We start from the raw sequence: 21,881 nt of genomic DNA, 5'->3' as shown, positions 1-21,881 counted from the left end.
TATCACGAAAAAGTATTTCAGCAGGTGGTTTCCAGGGGTTAGACTTAATACTTTCTTTTTATTGAACGCGCTAAATATGAATGAGCAAATGTTGAGAGAGGGATTTTTTTCTGAGATGTGATTGGTCGAGAGCAGCGTACTGCAAGCATGATTGAGTGGCAGATTTTTTAGTATTTATTTAGTAACCAGAAGCTAAGAAAAAAGAAAGAAAGATGAGATAATGCGACATAACTATCACAAAAATTAAGATTTTTAAAAAAAAATTAAGTTGGCCAACTGAGTTCGCTGGCATACTACATTATCCTTTAGCTGACTCTCTTTCAATTTCGCCATAAGAACAAGCCAAACAACGCTGGACATAAGCCGCTGACAAGCTTTCTCGAAAAACAAACCAACCAAAGACAGAAGACAAATCCTCTAGCAGTTTAGTCGTCCAGATTTACTTCACAAGAGCTGAGACTTTTTGCAGGATTTTCCAAGACATTGAGTCCAAAAGCTTCTCAGTTTCTTTGATGGGTAGAAACGTGACGTCGATTGGAAACCTCTCTTCTACAAAGGGAGTGGAAGAAAGACTTTCTGTGATGATGAATATCTTATATCCGGTACTTTATGGTCTAATAACCACAATAGGAGTAATAGGAAACACGTTGGTTATCAGTGTAGTCAAGAATAAACGCTCAATGCAGTCAACCACGAATATACTCCTCGCGAATCTAAGTTTGGCTGATTTATTGACTCTACTATGGAGTGTGCCCATTGAAGTTCTTTCACGACTTGAAAGCCACCCAAAAGGGGTCCTAGGCTCGTATTTATGCCGGTTTTTATCGATTGGTAGTTTAGTGGTAATCACATTGACTGTGTCTATATTACTTATGACATTGATTTCTTTAGAGAGATATCATGCTCTGGTCAAACCCTTCAATCGTCAACGTCGTCTAAGGAAAAACAACATCATATTTGTCATCATTCCAATATGGATTGTAGCTCTGATCTGCTCACTTCCAGTTTTTATATTCTCTTATTACAACACGGAGGATTATATATGCGAGCTAGATTGGACAGCAAAACAATTTCTCGTATACTACCTGTTTTTATTTATCTGTTTATTTTGCATCCCACTTTCAGTTATCTGTTATTGTTACTTTAGCATTATCAGGGAGTTAAACAGAAGGCAGAAAAGAAACCTTCATGATTCGGATAAAAGAGTTGATTACAAGTCGAAGCGAAAGGTTATTTGCACTCTAGTCGCTTTGACGATTATTTTTTCTCTCTGTTATGGAATATTTGCAGTCGTTCAGTTCCTAAAACTTGTATATTCTATTCCCTTGCTTAGTGAAATATCTTTTCTTTTATTATATATTCCGTGTGCTACAAACCCTATTGTATATGCTTTTCAGAGTTCAAACTATCGAAACGCTTTTCGAGAGATGGCTTCTGAACTAAATCCGTCCAAACTTTCGATTAAATCCCATAAAAATACACAAACCAAACCATACGAAACAGCTCTTTGATAACAAAAATAGATTGTAAGTAAATAAAGGAATCGAAAGTAAAAACCTTCCTGTGATTTCTATTTTAGTGTTTAACGATTGGTATTAATATAACAAATTAATATTCATTCAATTATTATGATGTAGTTTCAGCCAAAAAGTGTAAGAACGAGAACTGAAACAGACGAGGTTGACTGCTAAAAAAATAATGTATTTTAATAAAAGTATACGGAGCTGATTTTCTCTCAAATTCCAAGCTCGAAAAAAATAGTCTAATAAGAGTAAAAAATATAAAATAATTGACCAGAAAATGAATTTTTTCTCATCCCACACAATGAACACATTTGCAGAAAGAAATTCATGTCCTGCTATTAATTATCCAAGATTAATAAGTCAGGCGTAAACACGTCTTATTTGAAGTCAATTCCCCATTAATCTTTAATACACATCATTTAATATTCTTAATTCATAAATTCAATAGATGATCTAAAAACAGCTGCTGTTTGTGATTGACATCCGGGGTCAACTCGGATTTTACCTGACCAACTCCTAGTGTAAATGGCTTTAAATATTTACAAATATTTTTATTGCACTTCGCTTAATGTATTGGTTTTTGTTCCTGTTAGTGCTCGGCAGACTGTTGGACTGAGTAATAATATATCCATGTTCTTTCAGTTGTTTAATTAGGATTCTATAATATTGAGTGGCGGTATTTATAATAGTAAAATCCATACGTACTGCACTAGTGCGGTTTTTTTAGAGATGGGAGGGGAGGGGAGGGGAGGGGAGGGGAGGAAATGGGTGCGCATGAGTACAGAATTAAATAATAAATCGATGATTAGGAGGATGGAAAGGAGAGGAGAGGACAACAGATAAATCCAAAGTAAGGGGCACTTTATCTGTGATATGATCAAAGGGAAAAGGGGCGTGCTGCTTTGTATTTTTCGTAAAACTTGGGTAATTACGATTGTATAGATCCCCAACGCGGTTTCCTCTAGCATCCTCTTTGTTACAGATGGTATGAGTCTTTCAATCACGATGGAATGAAAATCGTAACCTGAATCCTTTAGCATTTTTGAATATGACCAAAATCGCCACGAAAAATCACAACTCAATTCGCTGCAAAAATCCGCGCTGCAAAGATCGCTGGAAAATTCGCTGGTGTATAGACGGGTCTTTATAAACTTGGCTGCTTCGTTTTATGGTGAAGTGAATATTATGCAGTCGAACGAAATATTTGCGACTAATTTTAGACGCAGATCTAGAGTCTCCCCAACCCCCTCCCGTCTTCCCACCATGCACACATAAACACGCATACCAAACTTCTGAAACCCCATCAATCTATAGAATGTAGTTTGTGCGACTATAATGCAAAACTTTAGGTAAAAAATAATAAACCATGTATATCAAAGTTGATTCTGTCGAAAGCAACTTGTACGTGGTCCTTTGGGGGGATCAGTTAGTCTTTATGATCTTGCAACAAAAATCCTCCAACCCTCCATTTCATTGTAGTATTCGCGTCATTAAATCACCATTTGACACTTCAATCATCTCTCATCTCCGCAGGCTGGCTATGGCCAAGTTAAGTGCTTCTGGTTTTTAACAATTCATTCAGTAATTCCGACTTTACCCTCTCCTACAACCCTTACCAAGAACCACAATCGCGCCTGTGTTACCACAGGAATCCCAAGCACAGTAAAATCCATACAACTTTCGCTTACGGGCTCCCTGTGTTTTGTTTCCTGCAAAGCAAGATGGCGGCAATCAATGGATAGATGATTCACCTCATGTTGTTCATAGAATATAGCATAGTCCTTACTAGATCGTGATGAAAACCATCTGGCTTAATTTCTCGAGGATCATTTCGTGTTTTTCTTTTATTTTTGGCATTATTAAGAAGATATTTTGTCGAGGAAGGCGACGAAAGGACAGTGAGCCATCGAATCCTCTGCCAGTCAGTACAGGAACAAACGACTCGCAGCAAAATCAGGTATAAAAACAAAAAAATTAATTATGCTATTTAACTCTTTAAGATCATTTTAAGGGTACCTTATATTCAAGGACTTTTCTTGCTATTTTGTTTAAAAAAAGAGCGATTATGAAGGAAACTATAAGCTTACCGAGTTGACCAGCTTCATATTTTCATCAAAGTCCAGTTAGTTTAGTTTTCTTACATTTTGAAGTTTATTTTAAAAGTGTAATTACTTATTAACTAGGTTAACTTGGGTTTAGTTATATTTCATGGTTCTGCAGGAATAAATGTGTTTTATATTGCCACTAGATTACCTCAGAATTTTCCTAAAAAATCTTTTGAATGAATTTATCAAACCGTGAAACAACCTCTGTGCTTATCAAGGTTAGGGCAAGATTGAACTTACAGATCGTTTTGATAAGAAGCACGGTTGACATAGAGGTCAGAGTTCTCACCTGGGTCGATTCCTGGACTCGGTGTTGTATGTGAGGAGAGTTGTTTTGTTGTCCTGTGCTAAGGGGGTCACTTCGTAAATTGTGATCGTAATTATAGTGAAAACATGGAAACCTCCAAATCTTTTAAAAGCCTTCAAATTTTATCGATATCCTTATACAACCTCTGGACTGATCAAAGTCAGGGTAAAGCTAACTGACAGAGTGAAACCTGAAACAACCTCTGGGCTGATCAAAGCCATGGCACAGCTAACTGACAGATTGAACCCTGAAACAACCTCTGGGCTAATCAAAGCCATGGCATGGCTAACTCACAGATCAAGTTGGAATTTTTTTTTTTTTTTAATGCAGGACCTGAGACCTGAAACCTCAGAGGTGAGAGGTAACTACACTAGCTACCATTATGCCATCCTCATTTTAACAGCGAAAGCAATATACACTGTAGCTAGTTGTTAGCCAGTTCAAATATAAAAACTATTTTACAGATTGCATCCAATCAAGATGCTAGTTGGACAGAATGGGGTAGTGATGACCACTTTAGTATCAAAATAGAACCAACCACCCCTCCCCTCTCAAGTCAGCCAGCTGAAAATGAAGGTAGCATGGATGCAGATGACTTGTTTAAAGATATGACTCCTGTATTTAAAAAACCCAAAAAGGTTAGTATTCTATATTAATATAGTGTCAGTCGGTTTAGGCATTAATCTCTATTACAGCCAAGTGTCAGTCCCAGACCATACTGGAGCTGAGGAGGGATTGGAACCAACACTTATAATGTCTGCAAAGGAGTCAAGTTTTGATTGGGGAGTATGGACAAGTTGTACATTTTTTGCCTTTCCCCTATTGTTGGATAGGTGGGAAGTAAGGGGAAAACAGTGGGCAAGACCTGGAATGCTACTTCTGCTATACCTTTACCTCGATCCTAGTTCTGTAGACTCCCACTCATTTCACTTCTCCTGATACTGTAAGTCCTTAGGACACTCCAACCCCTCCCCTCCCCCTAAAGACTTCCCATTTTATCAATGCTTACATCAAGCAAAGTGGCTTTTCATTTCTGCATTTGTGTCACCACAGTTCTTTGTTTCTTTATGAAAACACATTAATCACACCCAAAACAATTTAACCAAATACTGTTTCCTGTGTGATTTACAGATAGTACTTAAACAGAAGTCATCTAACTCCAACCAATATGCCAGTAATTCTCCAAGCAGACTAAATTTTGATATGTCCTATCCACCGGCACAGGTAACCCATAGCATAATTTTTTTTTTAATGATTCATGCTACCATACCAAAGTGGCACGCAGCTAGGGAAACCTGGGCTTAGGAAAACATGAAATCAAGGCATCCAGGGCCAAATTCAACTTAAGCAATAACATGGTGTCTTAACAAACTATACATGTGTTCGGTCCTTCTTTTCTTCTTACATTCAGGAAAACACAATCATGTAGTATAATAGTAAGGAAACAAAGGAGAGATTGTGTGTCTGGTCCTGAATGCCTCGTTTTCATGCTACTCTCCCTAGTCTCTCTCTGTCGGCCACCATCTTGGACTTTGGTGTATAGTTAAAAGTCTTCACATGTGCTGTTTTCTTAGAAAAGAAAATTTAGGAACAGCTACCTTCAAAAAACGAAATAGAAAGAATGGGAAGGAAAGGAATGGAATGGAAAGGAAAGGAAAGGAAAAGAATGGAATGGAATGGAAGCAAAGGGAAAGGAAAGGAAGGAATGAAATGGAAAGGAAAGGAACCAAAAGGGAAGGGAAATAAAGAGAAGGAAAGAAAAGAAAAACCGGAAGGAAGAAAAAGGAAAAACTTTTCGTTCATGTATTACAGAGTTGCAGGTGTCATTGAAATTCCACTAGTGTCATTTTTTTGCAATGAAAAAACTGTCTTACAAACCCCCTTAACCTGATATGATAATCGTTCTCTAGACTGACTTGGGCACTTGGGAGGACACCAATGAAGGATGGGATGGAGACGAAATAGACGAGAAGGAAATTGAATGGGAAACTGAAAATGTGCTAAGAGAAAAGAGATACGCTGAGAGGGAGCGACGAGCACTGGAACAACAGCGGAAGAAAGAAGAAAGAGAAGCTCAAAGATTGGCGAAAAAATCACAACATCAGTTGGGTATCAAAGTCAACTCCTAATGTCATACAATTTGGTATTGCAAGTATCAATTCCAATCTTTTTTGCTAATTTTAAAGCAAGGCTGAAAGGGCAAATATCTTATGAGTATTTTGCAGTCCTAGTAACGAAGGTAGAGAGAAATTCATAATACTGGGGAAAAACAAAACGTACCGGGCTATTGTTTCTGTCTATTTATTCAGTGTTTGTTTATTATTCAGTGTTTGTTATTTGTGTAAACTTATTTGTTTGTTCGTATTTCCGCATTCGAATATTTCGCGAATCGCCCAATGAGAAGGAATCGGGAGAAACTCGTAAGCTCTCGTAATTAGCTCGGTAAAGTTTTCTAACGTAAAGTTTCCGATTGAACATCGATTCCAAAATCTAAACAAATTTTCATTTGGCAAAGACGTAATAAGAAGCATATATATAAAGGACAAAAATGCAGTTGTGTTTAACAATAGAAAAGTTAATACGTTTTACTGCAAAAAAAAACTTAACTCAATATTTTAAATATTTTTTTGAGAATAGACTAATGATTTATTTCAAGCAATAGTTTTAAAAAAACTAAAAACTTAATGAATAGAAAGCTGTAAAATAAACTAAGACTATAATTTAAATTTCTAAAAATTTGATCTAATTAAGTTGAGTTTCGTAAGTTTGTAATGTAAGGGTATTTTTCCCTCAGTAGTAAAAACGCATGAACAGGGCTGAAATACCGCTGTACAGCACTTGCTGTTTTAACTTATCTCTATCTCTCCACCCTACCCCCCTCGGTTGATATAACCAAATAAAGAGAGCTGAAATACCGCTGATGAACTCAAACTATTACTGCTGTACAATTGCACCACTGGCTCTTGACTATCTTGTCTTACCCTTCCTCGCCTCATTTCTCATTACCGTGAGTCAAATGATTTTAAACCCATGGTGGTTTGATTAAGTCTTCTTTTAAATTAATTGTGTTGTGTGAAAACTCCGTGTCAATATTGTCTCATGGTTGGTTCTGTAAAAGCTTGTCAGGAGAGATCTCCGCTGTGTGACGGAATTAAAAAACCGTAAAGAAGTGCTTTCCTGTTGTTTTTTAAGTGTCTTTTTTAGTTATCTATGTCTTCTGGAAGACGCTTAGTCGTTGAAGAGTTTTATTTAACTCTGAATTTAATATACTTGTGGTAGATTTTTCTATAAGGAATATAATTGATGGTTTTAATAGCCGCCATGTTGGATTTATTGAACAAAAGATTCTTCATTAGTCTCTTTTGTTATATCAACCAACATGGCCGCCGTGTCTTGTTATTTCATTCTCTTGGGAATGATTGCAAACCAGCAATTCTAGTTCGGTTTTTGCCTTGATTTCGCGTTTTGAAAGTGCAAGGCTTTGTATTATTCTTTCCCATTCCTCCCTACAATGTACTACAATACTGCAATACTTTTATTATCAATTCTCCCCGTGGGGCTTTTCAGAATTAATTTACAAACTACAATTAACTAATAATAATAAAACTAATGAAATAAATATAATATTTACAGCTACTGGAACTAATAATCATAAGTAAATACTATTTTGACTATAGTAGCTTGTCCTATTTCTGGCCTATTTCTTCCCTTGCAAGCCTTTTAAATGATCTTAACGATGGGGCAGATCTAGTGTCAATGCCAAGACTGTTCCATCCTTTAGTTGCTCTGTAAAAGAAGCCGCGCTGGGCAGCCGCTGTCCGGCATTTTCGTACATTAAGGTCCTCGCTATTACGTAGATTGTAAGCTTGTCACAACAGACCCTGCGCAAAACAATCAGTTTAGTTTGTGCATAATTTACACTCAAAATAGAAAACACGGATTCTTTGATCTTAATATAAAACCCACCACCTACGCGTTGTATTCTTCGTGTTACGTATATCAAGCTCGAATCTCTTCCCTACTCTTATCATTCCATTAACATCCAACATCACTACACACAATGTAAAATCTACGGTTCGTTTGAACCGCCAGCAAAACTGCTGTGATTTGTTGCTGCACGATTTTAAATGCTTTCTGTGTTACGTCATATATTCGTTCGCATTAATTACCTTCGCATTTTTCAAGAGTTCAAAGAGATTTATCTGCAATTCTTTAGAAGGTTTTCTTTTCGAGTAAGGCAATACTCATAGAGTCTTAACCAAAATCGATATAGCATTAACTCAACGAGACTGAAAAACCCGGCGGCGCTTTTGAGCACTATAAAACGCACAACTAAACAATATATGCTACGAGTGTTCAGTGGGGTTTTTTTGATATTGTTTGCAAGTGATGAGCTTGCAATTTTACTGATATTTTATTCTATAGATAAGTAGTGTTTGTATCTAGTATGCTGCATGCGACATGCCTGCCTTAAGGGATTTCTTTAATTCTATAATTCATCTTTCTTTTTTCTTTCTTTCTTTTCTTTTTTTTTTTTTTTTTTTTTTTTTTTTTTCCGTCTTTCTTTCCTTTGTTTGTTTTATATCTCTTTCTTCTTTTTTAGTTACTCTCATTTTTTTATTTTTTTTAAACTTGCAGTTTGCTTTGTTTTGTTTTTATCCTTTCCCTCTTTTTATTCTTCCTTTCAATTTTTCTTTTACCAAGAAATTCGTTATTCCTTCATTTTTGTATTCATTTTTCTTCTTTGTCGATCTTTTTACTCTCATTTCTTTGTATAAACTTGCGGTTCTCTTTGTTCGTTTTTTCTTCTCCCTTTATTTCTTTTTGGCTTCCTTTCAGTTTTCCTTCTACCAAGGGATTGTTTTTGTTCATTTATTGTGTCATTGATTTTTTTCAAATTAATTATCTTTTCTTCCTTACCTTTTTACTCTCATTTTTTCTAAACCTGCGGTTTTTCTTTCTTTATTGTTTTTTTCCTTTCATGTTTTTGTTTTCTTTGGTTTTTGTTTTCTTTTGTTTTGGTTTTTGTTTTGTTTTTGTTTTGTTTTGTTTTTTTGTTTTCTTTGTATCCCTCTTTCTTTCTTTCTTTCCTTTCACTCATTATTTCTTCACTTCGGCGATCACGCATTATCTCAATTCCTTCTCTCTATCAGCAAAGCCATTCAGGACAAAAATCATGGATTGATCATTTTGTTCGTTCGTATCTTAATAACCTTAGAAAAAATCTTTCTCATATCTTCGATCTCATGTTCACAAATTGCTAGCACACAAACCTTTCAAATGGCTTAATTACCACCAAATCAAATGTTTACCCAATACAACACGCGATACTAGATATTTGGCGCCTCATAATCTACAAGCATAAGAGATAATAGCCATATTATATTATATTATGTTATATTAATGGAAAAATGCGCATGTCTTTTATACTTGTTCGAAGTAAGATAAATTGCGTTTCATTCAAAACCAAAACTGTCCTGTTTATAATATTGTTCAAAAACAAAAAAGCCACATTTTTCAAATTCTTATTTTGATCAATATCTGGGCAGCTTTACTTTAAGAATTCGCTCTGAATAATTCAGCGAGATTTTTTTCCAGTTTTCTCGTTTGAGTTTTAGTGGATTTTAAAATGATCAATATCATACCATTAAACACGAGTGATCTTGATACCAACATGTTTCGAAGTAGCAAATTGTTGAGGGCGATTTCACAATCTTCATAAATATATTTGGATCTTAGGAGGCGTTAAATCCCACGCATATACAGGAAAGCGTATTATTAACAAGATGTTTCTGGCTGCTTGCTATACACCCCATTGATACCACCTAAGGAATAGCAATAAGCTATAGATAAAAATATAGTCGTAATAAGGGGGAGATCTGTCTTTGCAAGTGCGTGAGACGCCGTTCTTGTTGTTGTAAAAACCATCGACGACGATGAGGAAGAAAATTATCCGAAAACAAAAACGTTGTTAGTGAAGCCGTCTTTATTTATCAAGTTCTACAAAAAGAAAACAACTAAATCTTATCGTATTTAAATCCCGAAGTTTGTCACATTTGATCTCAGTTTGAAAAATAACATTTTTGCGATAGAGGCGTTTCGGCATCTAGTATTATCTTGCCGCCCTGTGTTTGAAATTCTTTTACGTTTAACTTTCAACGAAAGATTCCATTTAATAATCCTCGGTGTAAAATACTAAAACCGTCTCCAATAAGCTAAACAACTTACCTTAAGGAGGCCAAATTTGGTCTAAATCTATATTTTCAGTTAGCAAAGGGGCTTAAAAAACTGAGCCGTTTGTTTTGAGTTTCGATTCAATATTGGAACTGAAGTTTGGATTTTTTATCAAAAAGACATAAGCGTATGGAAATTATTGATATTTTTATTTCTGAGAATCACTAAATACTGTGAAAAGCTAAGCACTATTAATAGACATTTTAGGTGACCTTTTTAACATTTTCACTTAAAGACGAAAAGATAAGTCATCTAGTGTTTTACTCAAATGAATTTTTAAAAAAAACATTCTGAAACATTTCAAAGGAAATTGGTTGGAAAACTTTTGAATTTATTCATTCTAACTTCAAACTCATTCTTATTGTCTTTGCCTATTTTCCCCCTTTTTGAATATCCTGGTAATTAGATATGCGTGCTATGTATTGTTTACATTTTAATGTATTAGCCTAATTGGTTTGCCCAAGAGAAAAATAGAGGAATGGAGTGCTGTGGGTTTGTTGATCAATCGCAGTTTCAAGTTCCCTGAGTTCCAACAACAATTTCAAAATCCCCCTTTTTTTTTACTGATAATATTTTTGAATCCTTCGTTTATTTTATATCTACAAAAGGCGACTTTGCCTTTTCAAAGGTATTGAACCAATGAAAGGATAGTTTTCTTTCCAAACAGGAAATGTTTTTTTCAACTTCGTACAATTTGGTCTGATATTTTACTTTGCATGAAGTTATTACACTGATGAGCGAAGATACCACTGGTTGCTCATAATGGTCCCCACAAAAGGAGCACAAACATACCCGGAACTACTTTGACTGTTTGATTGTAGAGACCAACGATAATTATTTCAGTCAGAAGCGAATGTTTACTCTCGTGCCTCGGTCTTAATGTACTTGAAGGAGAAACGGCTTGAAATGTTAGAAATAGGGCATTGTTTTAAAGCGGATAAACGGATGAATCAAAGTCCAAAATCCAATATTATAGACTTGTTATCCATTGTTGTTTAGCCTTTTTCAATCACAAATTCGGTTTAAAAACATAAAATCGAGTTATAGTGAAATCATATCGAAAGCCTGTTAAAAATTTAAGGGAATGGTCGGGGTTTTGATGGCAAAACTCGACTCGTTATCATCGTGTTTCAATCCGAGATGGGGCTAAAGAATTCTATGTACGCCACGCCCGTTTTGATAGACGTTAACACCTCTTTACCTTGAAGCTAGATCGGTTTCTGCAGTAGTAAACTAGAATTACATCACGTACACGGTACAACATGACGTAACGCTACTGAAATGGCTTCCCTTATCGTGCACGAAAGCGGCAAAACAGTCATTCTCGCATAGTAAGGCACATGGCTATAAACCTGCCTTATTCCCTTCTAACCCACCCCCCCCCCCCCCCGTTCCCCTTAAAACACTCACAGCTCAGTTTATTTAAAGAATAAAATATCTAAAATCTATATCATTTCAATTTATCTTCTTTATTTGTCTATTCTGAGTGGGTCTAGTCTTTTTAAGTACTACGTCTTATCTTGCTAGCTATCTTGTTCGTCATTTGAGGAGGACGAAATCATAATTAGTTCCTATTTAATTTTTATTCCTCGATGTTATCTTCCATTTCTTTTCGTGCACTTCTGATAATCTTAGTCAAAATTTGACCAGGAAGATTTTTTAAAACGTTCCTCTTGCACGTTCGCCAACTCGTTCTGTTCTTACTTAAAAACAGTGTTTGTTTATAATTTAGATTTCGTGATGTTCTTCATAGATTAGCATTAGATGGCTAGTTTTGTTTTGTTTTTTCAATTCTCTTAGACATAAATCCTCCATTAAGCCATTAATTCTTCAGAAACCCTTACTTTTATTTATTTATTTATTTTTTCTGCTTGCAACGATGATGACAGTGCTACCCAAATGCGATTTTTTTTACGATTTGGTTTTGTTTTTTACGAATTTTTTTTTTCTTTGTTCATTCTTATCTGGCCTTGTGATTTTTTACTTTCTCTTGCACCGGTTTTATTTCCGCGAATATCAGAAGTCTGATTGAGATCTTCTTTCGTTTTTTGTTCATACTTTATCCTCACGCGAACAAAAACTGCAGTTCACTTCAATTATTCGTATCAAATTCCTGAAGTACTCCTCGATCGCATGTTCGGCAACTCATTCTGTTCTTACTTAAAAACAGTGTTTGTTTATAATATAGATTTCGTGATGTACTTCATAAATTAGAATTAGACGACTAGTTTTTTTTTTTTTTTTTTTTGTTTTTTGTTGTTTTTTTCTTTTTCCGATTCTCTTAGACATGAATCCCTCATTAAACCATTAATTCTTCAAAAACCCTTATGATACTTTTATTCATTTATCTTTTTTTTTCTGCTTGCAACGATGATGACAGTGCTATCCAAATGCAATTGTTTTATGATTTGTCTTGAATCTTCATTTTAGCAATAAAAACTTTATGTAGATTTTTTTTTGTTCATTCTTATCTGGCCTTGTGATTTTTTACTTTCTTTTTCACCGTTTTTATTTCCGCGAATACCAGAAGTCTGATTGAGATCTTTCGTTTTTTGTTCATACTTTATCCTCACGCGAACCAGAACTGCAGTTCGCTTCAATTATTCGTATCCCAATTCCTGACGTACTCCTCGATCTCCACGAAGACCAGCTTGGCCTTCTCATCCTTCGCTTAACTGACCTACAACAAAGCACCCTAACTAAACCTCGACGAAAATTTTCGTTGAAGGTGAAAAAGATGCACGGATTGATTGCAGCGTACGAATAAGCTACAAAGAACACCAGAAAGTCAATCTCTTGCATTCCACAAGGAACAATCCAGTCCCAAACAAAGTGAAACAAGAGCCCATAGACGTGTATGGGAGCCCAGCAGAAAGCAAACACAAGCACTGCAACCAGACACATTTTCGTTACCTTACGGTTACGATACTGTTCTGAAGCTCTTCTTTTTCGGCACTTAGCGGAGGAGGTGGTGCTCGAGCGGAGCTTAGTCACGATACACCCATACAAAAAAGCTATAAGTATCAAAGGGCATACGTAAAGCAACGTAAACTGGACCAGATAAAATGGTTTCTGTGCAGCCTTGCTATCGAAATAGGGTTGCCAGTTGATTAAGCAGTAATTTTTCCCCTGGAACTCGATAAGCCTGAAGGTATAGAAGTAGACTCCGTGGAAGGCAATAGCGTTGAACCAGATCAGCGGGATCACAAGAGCACAAGCTTTGGAATTTCGGTGTCGCACTGCGCGGAGTGGATACAACACGCCATAGAATCGGTCCATAGCGATAGCAACTAGGCTCTGAATGGAAACAGCGGTAGAAACATCCAGTAAAAAGTTGAAGCATTTACACATCATCAACCCCACGTTCCCACCAAGAAACCACCTAAAGTTCGAATCCACTTCTAGATTGAAAAGCTTGTTAGGCACGGCGAATAATGGAATAATGAGGTCTGAGATGGCCATGTTAACGATGAAGCAGTTTGTGGTTGTAAACATACCGGTTTTTCGATGCCTAAAAACGATCAGGACAAGTAGAATGTTTCCAAAACTTGACATCAAAAGCACCAAGCAGTACGCAAACATCTTGACTGCCTTTACGTAGATGGAATTCTCCACAATTACTGGAGAACATAGTTGCTGCAATACCAGTGTGCCGTTGGTGTTATTCATATTGCCCGGTTATTTCGTGCTGATTTGGTCAAATACCTTCCTATTTTCGTCTGTTCATGTTCTATTTTTTGCGACGAGATTGATCTCTTGAGGAGTCGATATATTATCCTCTGAACGTGTCAATGATAAATATTCTGATTATCCGCTATTCTATTTAAGTGAAAACTCCGTAGCTAGTCTTTTTTTAAACATACGCTTGTCAAGCGACCGTGCTCAATCAAGCTAACAGAAGAGAAGTGGCTTGTTTTTATTTCCCCTACTAGATCCAGCCCCCTCTCATTGACGTGTCGAAATTAGGCATAATCGACAGCCTATTGATCGGCTATCATCAGTATCAAGTAAACATCACACAATGCTAAGCCCCCAAAACACGTTCCTTTGACTAGCTGAATAAGATAATTGGTGGTATTATCATTGGAATGAAGTGAATTGAAGTCTTGGAAATAGCAGGACTGCCTTGAGCTATTCCTGTAGTACGATGACGTAGTAAACAAGTGTCTGTCGACATTGAAAGTACGTATGGATGCAATAGGGCATGTGTTTTCTACCACCCACTACTCAAAACCAAGAATAGAACTACCCAAACATACGCACACGCATCAGATTATAGTCACCAACAGATGTGAAAGTACGTACGGATGCAATAGGGCATGCGTTTTCTACCACCCACTACTCAAAACCAAAAATAAATCTACCCATACACACACATGCACACGCATCAGATTATTGTCACCAACAGATGTGCGATTGCGACCAAACCGGGCCCGCGTTCGTTCATTGCTCGAACCATCATCGCTGTAATCGTTTGTGGTTTGTCTACGTAATGAAGCAAATTGTCCCCGAGTTGACCAAATTGATTGTTTGCTTAGTCCTTTGGAGTTTCGAATTTTCAAAGGAAGTACCAAAGTAAATACAATTATTGATTAACCGTTTTTTTGATCAATGCTGTCAGGTTTAGCTTCCCGGCGCTTTTTCGCCCAAAGAAAACTTGGCCACTATTCTTTAAACATGATCGAATGCATAACCCTAAACCAACACACCGTTGGAAAGCGGATTTAAAATTTATCCGTACAGCAGGTAATCCTTATCGCTTATACCTTGAAAAGAAGAAGAAAATGCGCGGCTTGTGTTGAAGTAAGTAACACTAAGTGCCCTGCGTTTATTTCACTTCCACAAACAACAGAAGCGGAACTGACTCATTGTCAAATATGCTACTTCCCATCTTTTATCCCTGAACAAAGAGAGTTGGAGTAATCTACTTTGGATAGTAGGTCAAGTTTCACCTCAATCATACTATTAGTTGTTTTTGACGAAGATTGGATCTAAAAAGGATGAGCCGATTATTCATGTGTTTAAACTTCTGAAAACGCTCGTAGATAAAATTACTGCCTTCTAACACACTGCAAATAAATTAATATTGATTCTCAGCTCAGTATTCTATTTACGATTTTAAAGGAATTAAAAGCAATTCAGTTCCAACAAAGATAGGTCTGCTCGCAGACTCTGGGGATGGTAAAGTGCACCTCTTACTAAGCATCTCCTTGTCTTAAGGCAGTCCTGATGCTAGCGATAAAATTCTTATTTCTTTATTTATTGACTGCTCTGGAAGAGTTTGTCAATTATTCACAACAGTTCCCTGTGGTGTTGCGGTGTTGTTTTATTTTGCTAAATATATCGACGAACCATATTTGCAGCTGCAGATAATAAATCCGATGGCAGAGAAGCCAGAATCCTTCAACGTGACTCTCAGACGTTATGTAACATTTTTAGGCACCCCTCTTATTTTCATCTCATCCTTTCGCTTTCTCTTCCCCTCTCTCTGTTGTTTTCCCTGTCATCCTAAACACTGTTCTCTAATCCTACGATTACAAGAGGTGTTAAAACGAGCAAAGCTTTTTTGTACAAAAATCATCGATCAATCAGTTAATGTAATTTTTCATTCACCTCTCTCTTTGTTTTCCCTGTCATCCTAAACACTGTTCTCTAATCCTACGATTACGAGAGGTGTTAAAACGAGCAAAGCTTTTTTGTTCAAAAATCATCGATCAATCAGTTAATGTAATTTTTCATTCACCTTTCTCTTGTTTTCCCTGTCATCCTAAACACTGTTCTCTAATCCTACGACAAGAGGTGTTAAAACGAGCAAAGCTTTCTTGTTCAAAAATCATCGATCAATAACTTGATAAAATTTTTCATTCACCTTTCTTTTCAGCATGACAAGAGAAAAAACATATTCTTAGCTCAATTAGCATTTCAAATAAATAAATAGATCAGAAAACTGCTGCCTTAAGGGAACGCAATTTTAGTTAAAGAGCTATGTTTTTCCCATCAAAAAGATTTTTTTCTCTAGGCATCGTATCGGAATAAACGGCTGTTAGGCCATTAGGCAAAATAGCATGAGGCCTAAAAGTTGACATGTATAAATGTGGCAGCTTTTGTGGTTTGTAGAAGGAGCTCGCCCGTTTTAAAATGATAACTACTTGAATTTCTAGTGATTTAACCACACTGTCATGGTTACTGATTTAAAGCAGATGAAATGTAAAAGGCTTCTGGTAATTTCTAAGTTCTATTTTGGGATTTTTTCCGAGGCGAGGAGAAGGATGGAAAGAATAAGGAGCTGCAACGTGGTTGAAAAAATAGAGAGAGAGAGAAAGTTAGGAGACAAGACAACAAAAAAGGCGATAGATACGAAGCACTCCCAAAGGAATATTAATTGACATCTGAGATTTTTCCATACCTTCGAGTTCGTACGTCAACTTAAACATAACTTTTTTACTTATCCAAGCTAATCTTTTCAAAATCGGTATATAAAGCAGTGGGGAAAAAACCCACGGTTGTCTATCAAAATAGATTATAGCTTTATGACTAATATAGTAGACATTTTAACCACAGACTTTCAGAAGTGGTCTTAGCACAAGTACCTCTTAGGAACTATCACAGATTGATTTTACAAGTGTTTTAGTCTTGAAAATCGAAATTGCCTGGTGAGGCTGTGGAAGAGTTCGGTCACGTGAATACATAATTGAGACATGGTGATTGGTTATTTCCGTTTTATTGGTAGCAATGCAAATCTCTTATTGATGATCCTGAAAAATATGTAAAAAAAAACCCAGTAGGAATCGATCGGTTTTTAAATCTTTTTGGTTAAAGATTAAGAGAGAATTCTTTTCGTATTCGAGCAGTGAGCGCCAAAAACTATTTTCTTGAAGAAAGGCTGTTGTACAAGGCTAAAATCTTGTTATTCAGAAAGTTTAACTTGTTTGGAAGTGGAGATGACCGATGAAAAAGGAATAAAATTGTTAACCCAAAGCAAAAAGTTTATTCGAAAATAAGGTTTAGGCCTTCATTTGCTTATTATTTCCCATATATTGTTCCTATAAAAAAGCCTGACAAAGCAACATTCTAACACAAATGCAACAAAAAATCTTTGTACGATCGAAAATACCGCTTCAAACAAGCATTTTATCATAGTACATCAGTTTCTAACTGTTTAAAAAAGGTTTGCGTGTTAACCCAAAACGAAAATTTGGATCAAAACTCATACGAAAGTCTAGATTTTGGCGCTTTTTGCCATTATTGCTCATTATTGAAAAAAATTTCGTCTTAATGTGTCCACCAGTGAGATAGATTTTACAGCAGCCACGCCATGTTGTAGGTCAACACAGTTGCCAGTATTTTATTTATTTATATTTATTTATATTTTGGAAATCAGTGAAATCTTTTTATATATAAAAGCAACATGGCTGGCGAGACTGAACCCCTTTATGAAACTAAGTTAAAAATTGGATATTCATTTTTAAAAAAACAGACAGCAAAAACCGAAAGGAATCTTCATGATTCCAGAAACTTTTGTCGTCCTTAAAAGGTCTCAAAATAAGACTTCCAACTTACCACCAATTAACTATATTTGACTTTGCTTGTTCTATTTTAAGCAATGACTTGTAAATTGCTCTCAAGACCAATTCTGAGTTTGCTACTCTGTACGTTGGTTAATACTTCATATAAGCCTCTTGAACAATTAGACTACGAGGTCGAGTTTTCATTAGGAGTCAATAGATAGTCGATGAGGCGCGTAGCGCCTAATCGACTAGTGACTCATAGAAAACGAGAACGAGTAGTCTAATTGTTTTAGCATAAACCTACTAGCTAATATTATAGTATTGAAAACAAAATATGGCACTGAAAACTTTACAGAACAAATCGACGATCGACCGGCGGCACCGGTTTTCATTCATCTTTGCGAACTCGATCTGAACATATAAGCTTAAACTCCAAACTAAACTAAACTAAACTCCGTATAGCTTTTTGTCTCTATTTTTACGGTCAAAACTATTTTTCCAATATTTTCCAGCTTTTTATCGGATTTATTCATAAATAATTAGTTGTCAGATCATTCAAAGCCGTGCCATGTTTACAATTCGCTTAAGATTCTTGTCAGTTAACTTGCACTTTCCTTATTGTTTTATCTGTTCTTACTGTTTTAAAATTCTTCTTGAATACATGTGAATAAGTTGTCTTTTGGAATTCTTCTGTTTTTTGAGGAAATCATTTTAAAATAACATCGTTATCTCAGTAGTCAGTTGTTTGCTCATGAATATCTCAGTGAAATCTGACGGCCGCGCTTTTTCGTGATAAAATTAATATTGCCACAATTCTTCAGTTTTTTATTTATCTGTACTGTCCAAAACCTCCATCCCTTTTCTTGATACAGTCTTGTATTTTCTATAATCGATTTTTAAAGATTTTTTAAAGATTTGCGTCGAAACTTGAGTATGCATTTGTTCGTTTTCGCTACTCGCTCTCTATCACAGGATAGATAGTGATTACGTTAGCCAATCAGATTGCAGGATTCGTGATAGCATTATTCGTGATATTCGTAGGTTTATGCTAATGTGTATTAGTGAAATAGAGTTTTATGAGATTATAATCTTTTGTTTTCTTATCGCCTTCTGTGCCAATGGATACATTTTAAATAGCTTTACATAAAGTCGTGGCTTGTTTTACGAAATATTTTACATTTCCATATTTTGTCAGTTTGTGGAAAGTCAAGGTAAATTCTTCGTTGTTTGGCCATCTATGATGCTTTAATTAAATTATTTTTTCAAACTCTTACTCGAACGTTGCATACTCGCAGCACTTTTAATTATTTGCAATATGCCAACAGCTAGTTTACCAATTTTTTCCCCACCCTTGCTGAACATAGTGTCTCATTTATTTTACCTTCAGAAACCTCTCCCTTCCACTGTCCCCGGCCTTTTTTCTCTCTCCATTCTCTATCCTATTTTTCAAAAAAAATTCCAAATATAGCTTGATGCACACTAGCGTCGGAATCGCAATCGGAATCGCATCGATAATTAGAGCTTATGACCAGTGTGAACTAAAATGATCGGACACGGAATCGGAAACAGAGGAGCATCGGAATCGCGAGCGTTTTCTTTAGTCACGATTCCGCTTTCTGATTATGACACTTATGATCAGAAGAATCAGAATAGGAATAATTGACCAATGACAGAGCTCGTGCCCATGCCATTCAGAGAAAAAAAAAACATGGCGGCCTCCTGGCCTTGAAAACTCGCGGGAAACTACGAAGAAAACCTGGAGTGGTTTAATAATGCGCTCTCCTCTTGAAAAAAAGTTATTGTATGAATATTAGATATCAGGAATCTCAGCCTCGGGAGCAATCAATAATTTTACTATTTCATACAATAATGGGTCGCTTCGCTAATGCCATTCTATGACACTCGAATGATATCCTCATGTCTTCAAACACGTTCTTACTATTGAAATATAAAAGACATAAAATTCATCTCAAAATACTTATCTTCCAGTAACTGTCCATCAAAGAATCCCCTAAGGTGTGGTGTTAACGATAATTGTCTTCGCACTCATTTTAACATGAAACCAAATGCTATTTTCCCGCAAAACCGGTACGTGCTTCGCCGGTAGCGTTTTTGGAGTCAAAAAGATTTCGTTTACGATAATAATGTATTTTTATAACCAATATTTGTTAGCAGATGTGCTAAAATAGTTTAAGAGATAATTTTTGATTACCATGTATATATATATTTGGAAAGAGCAAACTTAATTAAATCCTGCATTCTGATTGGCTACCTTGTATTCATAGCTCTCTTAGCATGCTTAGTCAGTGATATAGAATAAAGGAATGAAAAGCAAATACAAAAACAAAACTGCCTTATTAACTTTCAGACTAGACTTTCTGGCAAGATTTCCAAAAAATTCCTAATTGTAAACTCTTATTGATGCTTAAACAATACTCTAGCCATTCTGGAGTAAGAAAATATTCTAACCATTGTCGGACGTAAAATGCGCCTTAAGATAGCAGGCTAAACGTTTTGGCGGAATTGAGTCTCAAAGGCCAGACTTAAAATGAGCAATTCGAATGAAAGCCTTGTATGGTTAGAGCTTGGATTAGAGATAGACGAATCAAAATATAAGTAAGAATTGATTTAACTTACAAAAACGGAGTCAAAATTAAAGTAGTTCATATATATAACTGCAGGTGAAAAGTTGAATTTGGGAAATACATATATTAATAAAATATATACATATATGAAAAAATAGCGAAATTTCTATCTTTCTTTTTTTCTTTCCCAAAAAGTGGAGTAATTATTCTCCCTTTTAATTTTTTTCTTCTTGTTGTGGCTTCAACTTTTCTTCTTCTTCTTCTTCTTCTTCTTCTTCTTCTTTTTTTTTTTTTTTTTTTAATTTCCATCTTTTTCTACTTTTATTGTCTTGTTTTTCTCTCTCTCTTTCTCTCTTTTGATCTCTTTCTCGTCCTAGTTATCTTTTTAACTTTCTTTGCTTTTGTCTTTCTCTCTCTTTTTCCCGTTCCCTTCCCACCTTTTTTTATTATTTATTAATTATTTATTTATTAATTATTTATTTATTTGCTTTCACCGTTTCAAAACTGATCAAGTTGTCTATTAGCGATTTCCAGACGGAAGAAAACCGCTTCTCTAGTTCCAAAACTCTCCGGGCAAGAGCAGAGATTACAGATTTTAATCCTCGTCAAACACCACTTTTCCCATGTTAACCCACAGATAACAGTACCTATATAATATCATCTCGACTCGATCCTTTTATCTCTTAATGTAAGCTATTTCTTGTACTAAAACAGAAGCAAGTCCCAATTATCTAGAAAACAGCTATGACATGTTCGCACTTCGTGTAGTAATCATTTCATTTACTTATGTACCTTTAAAATATATCTAAACATCTATTAAACCAAGATTGTGAAGCTTTAAATAGAGAATTTCTGCGGTAGAGTTGGGCGACACATATTTAAAATTGGAAAGATTAAAGACTAAATTTGTATCATACATTTTTAAATTTTCTGCTAACACCGTTGATGTTCTCTCTTCTCCCCTCGCTTCCCGTTCGTATAATTTATTCCAAAATTCTTAGAGGTGTCAAAGATAAGATTTATGTATGACGCAGAAGACCCGAATTATTCACTACTGAATCACATGCAGCCCAAACAAGGTTCCTGTGTATGGTTTATAAGGGAATGTATGGGAGTTATGATGAAGATATGACAATAAAATGTTTCACTCAACGATTTGCTTCAAAACGTGCTGCACAGTCGTTGTTTGAACCTTGATCAGTCTTCTGGAGAAGTTTCAGCGCGATTTGGGGTTGTTTAGTGGGGTTTTTCAAAATTTGCTCTTCTCTTTCTAAACGGCCTCAAATCTCGCTGAAACTTTACCAGAAGACTGAACAAGGTTTAAGCAAAGACTGAAGCAATTTCATTAGAAGTGATTCTTGAGCGCGAGAAGTTTTCGTGAAAGAGATATGTGCGCGATACGTGAAATAATTCACATTAGTAAAAATACGCAGGTGACTATAGAAAATCTCGCGCGCTGTTTGGTCAAGAAACTCACACTATCACACGATAATCACCTCGAGCGAAAATCCAACATGGTGGCCAGCCGCTTTGTTGCTGTTACCGGAAAAAATGTCTTTTATCTTTTTTTTCTTATTTTTGAAAAATAATGTTTTTGTTAAATAATCCGTGATTCGTGT

General features: G+C 35.8%; 3 protein-coding genes and 1 long non-coding RNA gene across 5 annotated transcripts; 2 read left to right on the top strand and 2 right to left on the bottom strand.

Annotated features, from left to right (window-relative positions):
* Positions 1–190: 190 nt before the first annotated feature.
* LOC116295143 (allatostatin-A receptor-like) lies at positions 191–1,556 on the top strand. Its single transcript, XM_031702894.2, has one exon. It carries the CDS (start codon positions 513–515, stop codon positions 1,509–1,511), a length of 999 nt encoding a protein of 332 aa, XP_031558754.2. The 5' UTR covers positions 191–512; the 3' UTR covers positions 1,512–1,556.
* A 1,682-nt stretch (positions 1,557–3,238) lies between these two features.
* On the top strand, positions 3,239–7,107 carry LOC116295115 (uncharacterized). Of its 2 annotated transcripts, XM_031702852.2 has the most exons (5): positions 3,239–3,480; positions 4,266–4,289; positions 4,400–4,573; positions 5,067–5,159; positions 5,846–7,107. In XM_031702852.2, the coding sequence occupies exons 1-5, from the start codon at positions 3,319–3,321 to the stop codon at positions 6,062–6,064; spliced, it is 672 nt and encodes a 223-aa protein (XP_031558712.1). In that variant the 5' UTR covers positions 3,239–3,318; the 3' UTR covers positions 6,065–7,107. The 2 variants fall into 2 exon arrangements, with proteins under 2 accessions (XP_031558712.1, XP_031558713.1); XM_031702853.2 differs by lacking the exon at positions 4,266–4,289.
* Positions 6,558–21,822, bottom strand: LOC116295116 (uncharacterized). The gene is made up of 2 exons (XR_016121122.1): positions 21,759–21,822; positions 6,558–7,816 (listed from the first exon to the last, which is right to left on the bottom strand). It is a non-coding gene; the product is annotated as an uncharacterized LOC116295116 (long non-coding RNA).
* LOC116295114 (galanin receptor 2b-like) lies at positions 11,623–15,150 on the bottom strand. Its single transcript, XM_031702851.2, has one exon. The coding sequence runs from the start codon at positions 13,836–13,838 to the stop codon at positions 12,726–12,728; it is 1,113 nt and encodes a 370-aa protein (XP_031558711.1). The 5' UTR covers positions 13,839–15,150; the 3' UTR covers positions 11,623–12,725.
* Positions 21,823–21,881: the final 59 nt, after the last annotated feature.

The sequence above is a fragment of the Actinia tenebrosa genome, unplaced genomic scaffold (genome assembly GCF_029948245.1).
Source record: "Actinia tenebrosa isolate PJP-AT-01 unplaced genomic scaffold, QUT_ActTen_1.0 PGA_scaffold0__85_contigs__length_37466705, whole genome shotgun sequence".
NCBI lineage: Eukaryota > Metazoa > Cnidaria > Anthozoa > Actiniaria > Actiniidae > Actinia > Actinia tenebrosa.
Note: the sequence above shows the minus strand (reverse complement) of the source record. Positions and strands in the feature narration are given on the sequence as shown.